At 44.7% G+C, this 15,475-nt stretch overlaps 1 protein-coding gene across 1 annotated transcript; it reads right to left on the bottom strand.

Moving 5' to 3' along the window:
- Positions 1–8,827: 8,827 nt before the first annotated feature.
- LOC144275136 (olfactory receptor 6N1-like) lies at positions 8,828–9,784 on the bottom strand. The gene has a single exon (XM_077834273.1). It carries the CDS (start codon positions 9,782–9,784, stop codon positions 8,828–8,830), a length of 957 nt encoding a protein of 318 aa, XP_077690399.1.
- Positions 9,785–15,475: the final 5,691 nt, after the last annotated feature.

The raw sequence follows: 15,475 nt of genomic DNA, 5'->3' as shown, positions 1-15,475 counted from the left end.
TGTAGCAGGAGAGTAAGTGCTCGAGCCGGGCAGTCATACTGAGCCTTACGCAGCAAATACTGCAGCTCATTGCGGTGTTGCACTTGCAAAGCAGAGAGGGAGCTTCCCATACTTACCACAATGAAAAATACTCACCGGGATCCACGAAGCGGATGAGTGACGCGTCTGAAACCCTTGCCGGGCGAGGTGAGTGCTGAGGGCCCCACGTTGGGCGCCAGTTGTGGCAGTTCAATGATGAGACAGAACACAGCTTTATGCAAGCAAGCAGGCTGGTCAGCTGAGATGGGCTGTTCTGCCCCCCGCCTTCCACCTTCTCCTTTTATTATATTTCTCCCCCCTAAGCATTACACACTGCTACCGCAAAAAGATACACAAAGAAATGTATGACGTTGATTAATATACTTATTTACCATCTTTTATCTACTACAATCCTGGTTCTCAGGCCTTGAGCCCAGGCTAAGAAAGCTTCCCACAGTCGCTGTCCCAACAATCAAGTTCTCATGGTTCATATCTAGCCCTTGTCCTTGGATAGAGCAATGTGTGCATTCCTTCTACAAAACAATCAGGGTGTGCCCTGCCTGCTTCCAGGTGGAATAACTAAACATGAACCCTTCAATTCACCATCCTGATTTTACAGAGGTGATTCTTTTTATTGTTATTTCTATTAAAATTCTTCTTTTCAAGAACTGAATGCTTTTTTTCCATTGTTCTAAGATCAAGGGTTTGGGTCTGTGGTCACCTATTCAAATTGGTGAGGATTTTTAGCAAACCTTCCCCAGGAAGTGGGGTGCAAAGGTTGGGAGGATCTGGGGGGAGAAAGATGTTTCCAAACAATCCTTTCCTAGTAAAATAAACCCAGATAAATGTTTGGTGGTGGCAGTGAAAGTCCAAGGGCAAAGGGTAAAATAGTTTGTACCTTGGGGAAGTTTTAACCTAAGCTGGTAAAAGTAAGCTTAGGAGGTTTTCATGCAGGTCCCCACATCTGTACCCTAGAGTTCAGAGTGGGGGAGGAACCTTGACAGAAAGTTACCAAGTAACAAAAAGAAAAAGGAATAAAAGATGGAAAAGAGCAAGGGGAAGTGACACTATTTATTTTCTAGCACACCACAGTTTAAAAACAAAATCACCAAAAGTTTAAAAAAAATGCTAACTTCTTTCTGATTAATGGAAGTAACTTTCAAATGTCAACATTTTTAATGAAACTGGTTTTCCATTGTCCAATCATTTCTAGTGATCATTTAGCAGAGAGAGAGAGAGCAACCTGATTGCTTAGGTAGCTTCTTGCCAATGTGTTGCTGAAGCAAAGGGGACTCCTCTCAGCAGTCCTTCAGTCTCTCTAGCAACTAACTTACCTAGTGGCTGAGCAGCCCTTTTATCTCTGCAGCTGTTGGGAGGCCACTGATCAGTCCCAGCTAAGCAGGCAGGCAGTATCCCTATTAACCCTTTAGTGGTATCCCCTGACAGACAGGTTCAGTCTTGGTGCCTGGCAGCAGCAGCAGGATGAGGGATACTGCTCACCTGAGACCACAGGATATTCAGCCTCCAGTAGATGAGCTTGGATCGCTCAGTGTTGATGACCAGGAGTCAGGTTCTTCTCTCTCACTTCTCTCCAGAAATTGGGTTCTCTCAGTAAAGAGACTCACGTGGCCCTGAAGAGACAAGCAGTTGCTGAGATCTCCCTTGGAGAATGTTCTCCTCTCTCTATTGACAGAGCGCGCTCACCTCCTCAGATTTGAACCCTCTGAGGGAGAAGGTTGTGTCTCCCCTGATGCTACTTTTGAGCGGCATTTCCCGCCACCGAGTGCGGGGAGCTGCAGCTGGGTTTACGACACAGACGGCACAAACACCAGGGCTGGTGAAATCAGCCTGCTTGGCCCAAAGTTCTCTCCTCTCGGGGAGAGTCTTCTAGCCCAAACGGTAATCGCAGCCTGGGCCTCCCGGTGCATTCACTCCCAGGGCAGCCCAGTCATCTAGTCCACCAGCAATTTACTGGGAGGAGACCAGGTGCACGGAGCAAGGATCTTCCACCATAAGCCAGCTTCAGCTGGGGACCCTAGAAGCTCATCTACACGGGGGATAATGCCGGTACAAATACACCACTGTCGCGATACTGGCAAAACTCCCCATGTGGAAACCCTTATTCTGGACTCAGCGCCATTTTCTGCTTCAGCTTATTTTGCTTTGAAAGTGACGCCAGCTCCACTGGGGAAAAGCCAGCTTCATCCAGAATAAGGGTGTCCCGATGGGGCGTTACACTGGTGTAACTGTCCCTGTATAAGTTTGCTGGTCACACTCCCCATATAGACAAGCCCGACAGCATCAACTTAAGTCGCAAAAGATCTGCGTTTGGTCAGGCTCAGCTAAATCTGATCACTTTCCCCTCCTCCGCCATCAATGCTGAGTGAGACCTGAGCAGGCAGGGTCCGGCTCTCCTTAGTCCTTGCGAGACGGCCCCTCCCTGAGTGTCTCTCTTCATCTCCATCACTGCGGCATTCCATCCCTCTCCTTTCTGCTCCACTTCCACCTAGTGGTCAGTTCAGTAATAGCCTATTTAGAGGCATGAGTCCAGTATCAGACACTAGCTGTGTGGGTGAGTAATCTCAGCTCCTCTGGGTGTGTTCAGGATCCTGTTCATGAGACAGCCCTGCCTCTCCCAAAGGTACTTATCTGACCCCTTTTGCCATAGTATCTGGGTGACCCACCGTCTATAATGTATAGATCCTCACAACACGCCTGTGAGGTACGGAATGCCTGTTTTCTCCATTGTACAGCTGGGGAACTGAAGCACAGAAATGTCCATGGTCAAACAGGGGATCTCTGGTGGAGCCGGGACTGGAACACAGGTACCACAAGTAGAATTGAACAAACAGCTGATTTTTGGATTCAGTGGCAGTTCCAAAAAATCAGAAAAGACAATTGGTGCAGGTTGAACCAAATCTGGAATTTTCAACAAACCAAAATGCAACAGAAAATCCACTTTGGGTTAAAAATACCACATCACTCAACTGGAAACAGTTGACTTCCAGGTATTTTTAAAAGGGTCATTTCACAAGAATCTTAGGTTCCATTCAGAAAATGGGCAGTGGAGAATGGGGCCCAGCTTGCCTTTATGACCTTTAGCCCAGTGGTTTGAGTTCTAGCCTGTGATGTGCGAGACCCAGATACTAATCCCAGTCCTGGTGAGTGCCCTAACCCTAGCGACAGGCTGCTCGGGGGAGCGGGGGGGTCTCTCAGACTCTTCTGTTGAAGCTGTCCCACTTTGTAACAATAATGACATGTTCATTGTTGCAGGGACTTGAGTCAAGGTCTTCTATCTCCCAGCTGCATGCTCCGACCACTGGGCTGTACAGTCATTCTCATGCTTACTTCCTGAATTAATGACAATTGAGGTATTTTATGCAAAGTGGAACAGCTTCAACAGCAAGGCTGAAAGAGATCCACCACTGAACACTCTATGGCCCAGGGTTTAGGGCACTCCCCTCAGAGGCGGGAGGCTTGCGTTTAAATTCCTGCTCCAGCACAGGAACTTGAAGCTGGGTCTCCAGCATTGCAGGTGAGTGTTGCAACCATTGTCTAAAACACAGACCTCTGCTGCTTTCTTCTCCTCCAGCCATTTTGTGAACAAGCCCTAAGTCTCTTTGTCAATCCAGCCCCCTCACTCCCGAAAGTATTGGGCAAATTCATGTCAGATAGTTTCAGTCAACAAAAACTGTATTTTTTTAGGTGAATAAACTGTTAAAATGAAACATTTTTATCCAGTTTTAATCCCAAATGCTAGACTGATGCCCTAACCAGTAGAACATCCTTCATATCTTCCTTCTTCACAGCTTCCACCTCTTTCCCTTCTCTGTGCCCCCAATCCTCTCTCCTCAGCATATCTGCCCTCACTTCTTTTCATTTAGCCAAATCCTTCCTAACTAAACCCTGTCCCAAAGCAGTAATCAGAATTAAAAAGGCCTGGCTCTTCTGTGCCATTGTGAGGCTTTGACTCTCTTTCTTCTGTTTGTGTGTTGTCTCTAGGCTTGGTAGAACTGGATAATATTGATGTTTATTTTTAAACATTTTTTATTATTTGTATTGATTTAAATTTTCACAGTTGTGGGAAATTATGACGAGGGTCAGACAGTTTTCAATGACAGTAACTGCTGAGATTGAAACTGTTAAAGCTTTGTAACCACGAAAACTCAAAGTCAGCATCACATCACAATGTACAGAGTAAATAGCCCTAAATCAAACGCTAATTAGTTCTCAAACAGCGTTTTTCTTACTTAGCCCAACTGTAAATTTTTCACACCCCTGACTGACAAAAGTTTTACCGACAAAAAGCTAGAGTAGACAAAGCCTGAGACTCTCTGACTCTGCGTCTGTACATTGCACAGCACAATGGGGCCACGGCCAGGCTTCTGGATGGTCCTGTTACAGCCTGGCCATAATACAAAGGAATTATGACAATAATATTGCTTTGTCAAAAGTCATAAAAGCTGCAATTTTAGAGAATTACTGCTGCCCCATGGTGCCCATAGGACAGGATACCTGCCCCTTTCCCATCCCTCACCCTCTACGGGGGTAGCCATTAAACAGTACAGCATCCCCTTTGTCAGCAATTGCCTTGTTTGCCATCCAATGGTTCTTACAGTGAATAAATGCCTGTTTCTCAATCCTCACCCTCTGCGTGTGAGGTCAGTAGTTCATGGCCTGTAGAAAGCACAGGAGGTTAACTAATGAGAACGGGGAGGCGTTACCCTCTCAGGTGCCGAAGGATGGTGTAGTGTTAGGACCTGGAGCATGAAGCGGGACATCTGCATTCAATTCCCTGCTCAACCACAGAGTTTCTGTGTGGATTTGGACATGTCCCGTAATCTACCCTGTGCCTCTGTAATATGGGGATGTAAATTCCCTACCTTCCGGCAGTGATTGTGAGGGGTCCTGTCATTTTATTTTTGTGATTCATTCTTTTAAAATTTTCATGAAGAAACAAACAAGAACAATTGTTGCAGCTCGTACATGTCGCCCGACACTGCACATTTCACAGGCTAGCTAAAAAAAATATGCAATTATGCAACTTTGCAACTTGTCAAAACTATAAGGCTAGGCAATAGAAAATCAGGCGAACCTTGCCTGCGAGGGAGGGGGGAACAACAATTTTTTAAAAAGACACAAATGGGCAAAAAAAATGAAGTTGGGGAACGGGGGCAGGAAGTGGGAGGGAGAAAGCAGAGAGGTCCACTGGAATGGAAGTCAGGCATTATTTCAGCATTTTTTATCCAAAAGTATCTGGAAACAGGGCCCAAATTTCTTCAAATTCATATAATTTTTTTCCATATCGACAAGCTCTTCTTTCTTGAGGTGTCCCATTGTTAATGTTGGTGAGGGCCACCTCACATACCTAGATAGAATGACTTGAACGGATCATTTCCCACCATTGAACACACAACAGGTTATGAAAATGCTTTGTACTCTGAAAAATCTTGGTGTTTCAAGTGGGGGTCCCCAGTGGCTGAGGCACCCAAAATCAATGTATACTTTCAAATATTTTGTCATTCAGCCGGGATTGTCAAGGGACCTAACCGAGTTAGGTAACACAACCCCATTGAAATTTAGATCCCTAACCCCCTTAGGATCCTTTGATAATCCTAGTGTAAATTGTTCTTTTATTTTATATTCTTACTTGGGCTTAGTGTATGGAATTGCCTAACTTGAACCAAGTGTAATACAGTTCAGTTTTATTCTGAATGTAAAGATCCTGGTATTGACTGATCTCACATTTCATATATTTGCACATCCTCAAATATTATAGCGGCACATTCCCAAAGGACTAGCCAGAACTAGGGACCACCCAGAATCTGGTTCTATAAAACAATAAGCCAGCTCTGCATCTCACCATTTTCCCTTAATACAGTAAGAAATAAAAACCTTGTGATTTCTAATTTCTTGTAAAATCTACACATTTACTGACAATTTTTCTCAGGGCCTCTTTCACCTCTTTGTTTGATTGACAGATTGACAGAGCCAGAAGAGTACCCAGAAGTCACCAACTACAAGACAGGCCCAACAAAGAAAGTAACAGAACGCCACTAGCCATTACCTTCAGCCCCCAACTAAAACCTCTCCAGCGCATCGTCAAAGATCTACAACCTATCCTGAAGGACGACCCATCACTCTCACAAATCTTGGGCGACAGGCCAGTCCTTGCCTACAGACAGCCCCCCAACCTGAAGCAAATACTCACCAGCAACCACACACCACACACCAAAAACACTAACCCAGGAACCTATCTTTGCAACAAAGCCCGATGCCAACTCTCTCCACATATTTATTCAAGTGACACCATCATAGGACCTAATCCCATTAGCCACACCATCAGGGGCTCATTCACCTGCACATCTACCAATGTGATATATGCCATCATGTGCCACCAATGCCCCTCTGCCATGTACATTGGTCAAACCGGACAGTCTCTGCGCAAAAGAATAAATGGACACAAATCTGACATCAGGAATCATAACATTCAATAACCAGTAGGAGAACACTTCAACCTCTCTAGCCACTCAGTAAAAGATCTAACGGTTTTGCAACAGAAAAGCTTCAAAAACAGACTCCAAGGAGAGACTGCTGAGCTTGAATTAATATGCAAACTAGATACCATTAACTTGGGTTTGAATAGAGACTGGGAGTGGCTGAGTCATTACACATATTGAATCTATTTCTTTAAGTTATGGATCCTCACACCTTCTTCTCAACTGTCTAAATGGGCCATCTTGATGATCACGACAAAAGTTTTTTTCTCCTGCTGGTAATAGCTCATCTTAACTAATTAGCCTCTCAGAGTTTGTATGGTAACTTCCAACTTATCTGTATGTATATCTATCTCTTACTATATGTTCCATTCTATGCATCCGATGAAGTGAGCTGTAGCCCACAAAAGCTTATGCTCTAATAAATTTGTTAGTCTCTAAGGTGCCACAAGTCCTCCTGTTCTTTTTCCCATTATTGTATTGGCTACTGAACTCTATTGGTCACGAGTCAGTATTTGTGACACCCCCACCCGCCTCATTTCCTCTACTCTGCTGCCATCTAGTGTTGATTTCCCAGCATGACAGCCTGTTGCTCTTTCCTCTAGTGGATTCTTCTCTCTATAGCTGCCTCTTTCCTGTTCTTGACTCTCATGTCACGTGGTGGCCCTTTGTTTAATATAACAGCCCATATCTCACTCCGTAACATCTGCTACTATCCACCTTTCACTATGCAGCACAGAGGTCCTCTTCTCTTCAGTGCTCTCTACTCAGCACGTACACACCGTTATACAGCTTCACCTCCCTTTCCATTGGTCATTTGGCAACATAATTTTTCCTTTCTTGCCCTTCCAATTTGGCTGCTGTTCATTGGGCAGCACAGCTGCACCTGTCCTCTCTGCCCTCTTGTGGCCCTAGACAGCATAACTGCATCTCTCCTAATTTCTTACCTACTGCAAGGTGTGTGCTGTTTCAAACTATAGCCACTGGGAACAAAATCGTACAAAGAATGATTGCAACATTTGTGGCTACAAGAGCACATACTGTGGCAGCAGCTCTCAAAGGCTTAGCAGGGGTTTCCCATCCATCCAGTGCCTTTCTGTTGATGTGGGCTCTGTGTCCAATGGAAATGCACAGATTGAAGCTACCATGACAGATTCCCAGTGGCTCTCCAGGCTGAGATTCTCAGAGGCGTGTAAGGTGATGTGCATCCATCTCCCATTTCAAAGGGATTTGGGTGACTAACTCTGTTATGTCCCTTGTGAAATCCCTTCCACAGAGTCGGAGCCCTACAATTCTCACTGGTGCCCAGCTCCCCGACCTCTGGCCAAGCCCTGACGTGCTCCCAGTGACTGAGCCAGCACTGCCGTGTTTGGCATCACAGGAGTTCTGCCCGTTGGTAGGTGGTCGCCGCTTCCTCTCACCATAAGTTGCCTCACCCCCTGAGGAAAGGGCCCTGTGTGGAGCAGAGCTGCCTGGGGTACCTGGGGCTGACTAGACACTGTGCCCTCAGAACTAGCTCTGTCGGACATTGGGCTTGTTGCAGATAGTTTTGGGGACGCTCATTGTAACAGGTCCCCTCCCTTTGAACTGCTCTGTGCAGCTGGTGGAAGCAGAGCAGCTGGTGCCCTGCAGGGCCATGAGCAGAGTTCCTCGTCAGTGACCATTTGACAGACCCGACCCCCGGAACGGCCTCAGTTCTACAGGTGCCCTGGCAAACACCCAGCTGGGCCTGGACAGTCCCAGTGGACCTGGCGTGTGAGTCTACTTCTTTGTTTGCCCAACCTCCCTGCCTCCAAGGGCCTGGTGAGCCTGGAGCTGTTGCTTTCCCAGAGCTGGTCACAGCCGGGTGTAGCCCAGATAAGAGCTATAACGCTGTTGCTGGTGAAGTGTCCAGAGGTCACTGCTGGAGCCTGGTTGTTTGCCTCCGGCCTCTGTGACTTCAGTGAAGATGGTTGGTTTGCAGAGGGTTATGACAGCAATATGCACAATTTCAGGGGTGGCAGATTTCCCAGGCTTACGTTCCCAACTCTGCTGCACAAGGAGTTACTATTTTTATTGTCCAAACATTTATTTTGATCAAGAATGGCTTTTCTAAAGATCTAAACAATTGGTTACAATTTTGTCTCCATTCTGCCTAGTGCCCATAACTCCATGATGGGAACATGGTTATGGCCACCTCCCTCCCTGGTCCTTCCACTGAGAAGGAGAACACTGAGTGCTGAGATTTTCACTAGGACTTTTCAACTTAATTTTAATGGGGGATGATTGCTGAAATCACCCAGACAGCCTGAGGTTTTCAAAGCTAAGTTATCTCAGAGTCTCTGCACATTTTTGCGAAAGCCACATTTACTGACTGCTTTCCTCAAAGCTTCCTTGACCTCTCTGTTTCTCAGGCTGTAGATGAGGGGGTTTACCAGGGGAGTCAGGACCGTGTAGCAAAGAGAGAAAACTTTGTTTAGGTCTCTCAGTGTATCACGTTTCGGTAGCATGTAGACAATCATTAGGGTTCCATAGAAAATTGTCACCACAATGAGGTGAGAGGAGCAGGTGGAAAAGGCCTTTTGCCTCCCGGTGGTGGAAGGGATTTTCAGGATGGTGGCGATGATGCACATATAGGATGTCAGGGTTAGTAGGAATGGAGGCAGGGTGAATACACAGGCTAGTATGAAATCCATCAATATGACCTGGTGGGTGTCACTGCAGGAGAGCTCTATCAGTGGGAGGGTATCACAATAGAAATGGTCAATTTCATTTGGGCCACAGAATATTAACTGTGATAGGAATAAGACCAAGATGGTAATAGCCAAAAAACCATTTAACCAGGAGCCAGCAGCCAACTGGAAGGAAAACCTGATATTCATAAGAGTTGAATAGTGGAGGGGTTTACATATCGCTAAATACCGATCATAAGACATCGCTGCTAGGAGATAGCATTCTGTACCTGCCAGAGACCCAAAGAAATACAGTTGTGTGATGCAGCCACTGACTGAGATGGTTTTCTCCCCAGTCAGGAGACTGGCCAGCATCCGGGGCATGATGGCTGAGGTGTAGCAGGTCTCTACGCAGGACAAATTCCCCAGGAAGAAGTACATGGGGCTGTTAAGATGCTGGTCAACCACAACGAGCACCACCATGAGGGTGTTCCCAACCACGGTTGCCATGTAGATCACAAGGAACATCAGGAAGAGAAGAATTTGCAGGTCAGGGAGATCCCCGAATCCCAGGAGGAAGAATTCAGTGATGGCTGTTTGGTTTCTGCAGTCTGCCATTGGTTGAGTCTAGGAACAATAAATCTCTGCGACTGAATTGGAAGGACACAGAGTTAAAAGTTAATCAAATCTTGTGAATTAATTCCATAAATATTCAGAAACTCCCCTTCCTCTCCTGGTTACAGGCTGAAATTTTAAGGCGAAGTTTAGATTTCAGAGCAAAGTGCTAGGAAACTGAGTCCGAGGACAGAACATTCCTCTGATGGGGAAGAGGGTGTTCGACACGGATATCAGTGATTACTATAAAAGCCCATTTATCTGGTAGCCACATACTGATATGACAGATCAGATAATTTCTCTGTCTATCATATCCTATCTAGTGACATACCAGAGCATAACAAGGATGCTTAAATGCTGTATTTCACTTCTGGCAATAGCCAGAATCATTCCATGTCTTAGGAGTCAAAATCAAACATCAACTAAAATCTTGGACTGAGATTTTTCAATGTGGTCTAGAGTTCTTAGGCACCGTCCTGCTGTTAGATTTCTTTCCATGAATTCTAACAATATATCCTGGTATATTCAGCATTTCAGTGCCCTGTAGGAGAAGGAATAATTTTCACCCCCTCACAAGAGATCAGTTCATGCCATAAATTATGAAGTGGAGTAAATTCTCCATTAGTGCCTATGGTGGTGATGGGAACATGGTGAGGGACTGGCAGTGCCTTTTCTGTTTCCCAACAGTAGCTATGTAGCAGTCATAAAATACAGCTCCTTGGAAGGTGGATCTTAAGAAGGTGCAAAACCAGGCTGATGTGCAACCCTAACTGGGGAATGACCCTCCCCACTCCATAATGAGTGTGGGATGATAATACAGGAAAGGCACTGACTGAAAAAAAATGCTTTCCCTAAACTCAGAGTCTAGAAACAATCTGGCATGTGTGATCCGGGCTAGTACGACTCTATCACCACTCGCCACCCCATTGAAAAGTCATGGAAGACCGGAGACATACCAGAAGACTGGAAAAGGGCAAATATAGTACCCATCTATAAAAAGGGAAATAAGGACAACCCAGGGGATTACAGACCAGTCAGCTTAACTTCTGTACCCGGAAAGGTAATGGAGCAAATAATTAAGCAATCGGTTTGCAAACACCTAGAAGATAATGAGGTGATAAGTAACAGTCAGCATGGATTTGTCAAGAACAAAGCATGTCAAACCAACCTGATAGCTTTCTTTGACAGGGTAACAAGCCTTGTGGATGGCGGGAAGCGGTAGATGTGGTATATCTTGACTTTAGTAAGGCTTTTGATACTGTCTCTCATGACCTTCTCATAAACATACTAGGGAAATACAACCTAGATGGAGCTACTATAAGGTGGGTGCATAACTGGTTGGAAAACCATTCCCAGAGAGTCGTTATCAGTGGTTCACAGTCATGCTGGAAGGGCATAATGAGTGGGGTCCCACAGGGGTGGGTTTTCGGTCGGGTTCTGTTCAATACCTTCATCAACGATTTAGATAATGGCATAGAGAGTACACTTATAAAGTTTGCAGATGATACCAAGCTGGGAGGGTTTGCAAGTGCTTAGGAAGATAGGATTAAAATTCAAAATGATCTGGACAAACTGGAGAAAAGGTCTGAAGTAAATAGGATGAAATTCAATAAGGACAAATGCAACGTACTCCACTTAGGAAGGAACAATCAGTTGCACACATACCAAATGGGAAATGACTGCAGAAGGAAGAAGTACTGTGGAAAGGGATCTGGGGGTCATTGTGGATCACAAGCTAAATATGAGTCAACAGTGTAACACTGTTGCAAAAAAAGCAAATATAATTCTGGGATGTATTAGCAGGTGTGTCATAGGCAAGACACGAGAAGTAATTCTTCCACTCCTGGGCACCACATTTCAGGAAAGAGGTGGACACATTGGAGAAAGTCCAGAGAAGAGTAACAAATAGGATTAAAGGTCAAAACCTGGGTTTGACCCACATCCCAATCCTGACTCTGTCTTTGGCTCTGACCCTCGGCTTAACTCTGACTCTGATTTTTGCTTGATCCTCAGCTTGACCCTGACACTGGCTCTGACTCCTGGCTTCAGTTCTGGGATCCCAAGCTCCTGCCACTAGTCCTGCCTACCTTTGCCAAGGATTCTGGGAGTTTTCCTGGACCACCCCTCACACTTGTACAAGGCCAGCCCTGTGGGACATGGAGGCAGTGGGTCACCCCCTACCCAGCATGTTCCAAGGGGCACTAAACACGCCTGAACAGGTTGACAGCCCTCAGAGAGAACTTCCCATGGTGCGAACACAAATGGGCAGCTTTGACCAACACTCCGTGAAGTAGTTGAGTTACATTCTGTCTCCGAGGGCCACAAAATGGACCCCAGGAAGGTGAACGCTGTTCGGACCTGGGCGGCACCCCTGGAACATCAAGGAGCTGCAGTGCTTCCTTGGGTTTGCTAATTTTTATAGGCACTTCATGCCTGGGTTTTCAGACCAGATAGCCTCATTGACGGTGCTCCTCTGCAAACACGCCTCTTTCACCTAATCTCCGGAGGCTCAACAGGTGTTCGACCAGCTCAAGATGGCCTTCACCAGTGCTCCAGTCTTGATCCATCCTGACCCAATGCGGGCCTTTGTCAGTGAGACTGATGCATCTAATGTTGCAATTGGGACCATACTTCCCCAAGAATCAGGCCCCCAACAGCACCTGTTCCCTTGTGCTTATTATTCTCGGAAACTCACACCCAGCAGAACAAAATTATGAGATTTTAGATACGGAGCTTCTAGCAATCAAAGCCACCTTCGGGGAATGGCGCCACCACCTTGAAGGTGCCCAACACCCATAACAGGTATACACAGATCATAAAATCTTGGACTATCTCTGTAGGGCAAAGGCGCTGAACCAAAGACAGCTTCAGTGGGCCCTGTTGTTCACACACTTTTATTTTACCATCACCTATCACCAGAACAAGGCAGCCAATGCCCTGTCCTGAAAAGGGGAATACCTCCCTGACCATACCCAGCACACCAGGAGGTGTGCATCCTCAAGCCCTATAGTTTCCTGGATACTCTATTCCCCAAGACCACTTCCTCCTTTAGTTAGTAAGAAGGTGCCCCTCAGCACCTTCAGACACCCTATCTAGACTCTAGGTGATTATTACTGTGGATTTGATAGTCAAGCTTCCCTTATCTGCCAAGCATACCATCATCCTCCTAGAAGAGCCTGTCTAGAGAACTACAAGAAACCCAGGTTGTTAATAACATGTCCTGTGCAGAAGCTGTTAGGAGATACCTAAAAGAGAACCTGATGTGAGGAAAGGCAATAGCCTGCAACAAATTAATGGGAGGGAATGAGTAACGTTGGGATGAAAAGAGATTCATTGCAGTAATGGTTGATGTAATCAATTGTAGTTCTCAAACAGGAAAGAAAACAGAAAATGAGAATTATAATTAAAGCTGCAGCCTAGCAACCTGTCAGTGGAACAACTTCAGACTTTCCTCAGTGAAATTACTATGGACGGTCAGAAACAGATTTTCAGCTCTAATGCCCACAGCTTAATAGCACATGGGTAGGAATTAAAGACCAATATTTTTGATATGAAAACAAAGCCTGATCTAATATGCATACAAGACTTGGCTAATAGAAAAATGAGACTATAAAATCCCAGGATATGGTCTATATGGACATCATAGAGAAATGGAAAAGGTGGGGACGGATACCCTTTTACTAAGGAGAACCTGAAGTACCTTGAAGTAGAGATTAGAAAGCTAAATATCAAGGATATTAGTGCTATTGAGATACCAATACAAAACAATTCTACATCTCTAAGACTTTATCATGTTTATTACCCGTGCAGGAAACTAGAGGCTATGGACCTGAAAGAATTCATTGCAAGTGTCACATGCCCACTCATTGTCTGTGGTGATCTGAATAGTCACAACCGATTGCAGGGAAGTAAGAAAAACATGGAAAATGTTCAGAGCAAATCTTTGAAGAGAATAATTTAGCAATAAGTGATGGAGCACCTACCAGGTTCAATACAGCTGATGGAAGCTTCTCATGTCTGGATCTGGGACCATAGCGAGTGAATGCAGCTGTGAAATTGACAGAGGGGTGGGAACGGCTAGTGACCAGGTCCTGACATTAATTACATCTCAAGGGAAAGGATATCCCCACTTGGAATCTTAAAAAAGCAAACTGGAAAAATCTTTGGAAAGAGAAGTGAGCAATATGTGAGTAAGTAATGGATCTGTGAAGATATTGAGGAATTCTGTAGTAATATTAATAAAGGAATCATAAAGACAGCCAGCCTAGCTATTCCTAGGATGCCAACACTGCCTGAAGATGGGGAAGTGTACCATGGTGGAACAGGGAATATGAAATGGTAATTAGGGAAAGGAATAAGTCATATAAGACAGCAAAAAATCCTTAACTAATGGACTTCATGAAATATAAAAAAGTAAGGTAGTTTCACAAAGGGCTATAAAAAGGGCAAAAAGAGAGAGCTGGACACCATAACATGGGGAAGTAAGTAAAAATACCAATACAGCAAAGATTATATATAAACAAACTAGGGAAATGAATGGAATAAAGAGTAAGAGTCACGTAACACCAAGTCTTCCAGTTGCGGGGCATGGAGTAATAAGCTCTAAGAAAAGAAAAGCAGAAACTCTGGCCACCATGTTTCAAAAAGTCAGTAATGATAAATATCAGCGGTTACAAATTAGGGAGAAGAAAAGAACATTAAGGATAATTATGAGATGAAGAGGTGGGATGGGAGAAGGATGTGGATATTTTAAATGTAAACTTTAGTGTGGCTTAAGTAAAACCATGGAAAGCATAGTAAGGGAGAGAACAGTAGCACACCTAGAAAGAAGAAGGTTTATAGATAAAACACAAGGTGGGCTCCAGTAAGGTGGGAGTGTGATTGACCACGTTGTCAGAATAGAGACAGAAGCACAAAAAAGCATGAGAATCATAGAATTCATTATACTAATATTCCTGGGCATAGAAAAAGCCTACGATGTGTTCTGGAGAGGGGAACTACTTCTTAAAGTGGCCTCAATGGGTAACATAGGAAGAATGTACAGATGGATAAGGAACTTCTTAGGCAAAAGAACAAGTCCAACTGGAGAAAGCTTTCCTTAACGTATAGTAAATTGCAAGTGAAACTCCACAGAGCAGTGTAGTTACGCCAGCCCTCTTTAACATCATGATAAATGATCGCCCTGAAGAGATGAGGATAGGAATAGGGATCATGTTTGCTGACTGTCCCATATGGATCAAAAGCAGAAACCTTGAAAGTGCCACCAAAAGAATGATGATGCTCTTAAGAGAAGTGCAGAATGGGGAAAGAGGTGGGGCTTCAAATTCTCATAGACAAAACTAAGGGAACGATCCTCACAACATGGAAAAGCCAAAAAGATGTAAAGTTATAGCTATATGACCAATAGATAAATATACTGTCATTACAAATTCTTAGGTGTGATATTTGATAACAAGCTCACTTGGAGGGACCATATTGAAAATATTAGATAAGTGCAAAAGTCAAATGCCTTTGGAACATCCTGGGGAGTGGATATGAAAATGGTGGCAATGCTATACAGAGCACTAATTAGACCAGTTATTGAGTATGGATACCCGGCCTTTGGGTCAGCAATGAATACAAATCTGAACTAGATTATATCCACACACACGCATTGCATATCAGGTAGTGAGTTCATTACTGTATCTCTGTACT

The sequence above is a fragment of the Eretmochelys imbricata genome, chromosome 14 (assembly GCF_965152235.1).
Source record: "Eretmochelys imbricata isolate rEreImb1 chromosome 14, rEreImb1.hap1, whole genome shotgun sequence".
Lineage (NCBI taxonomy): Eukaryota > Metazoa > Chordata > Testudines > Cheloniidae > Eretmochelys > Eretmochelys imbricata.
This window is presented reverse-complemented; position numbering and strand designations above follow the sequence as displayed.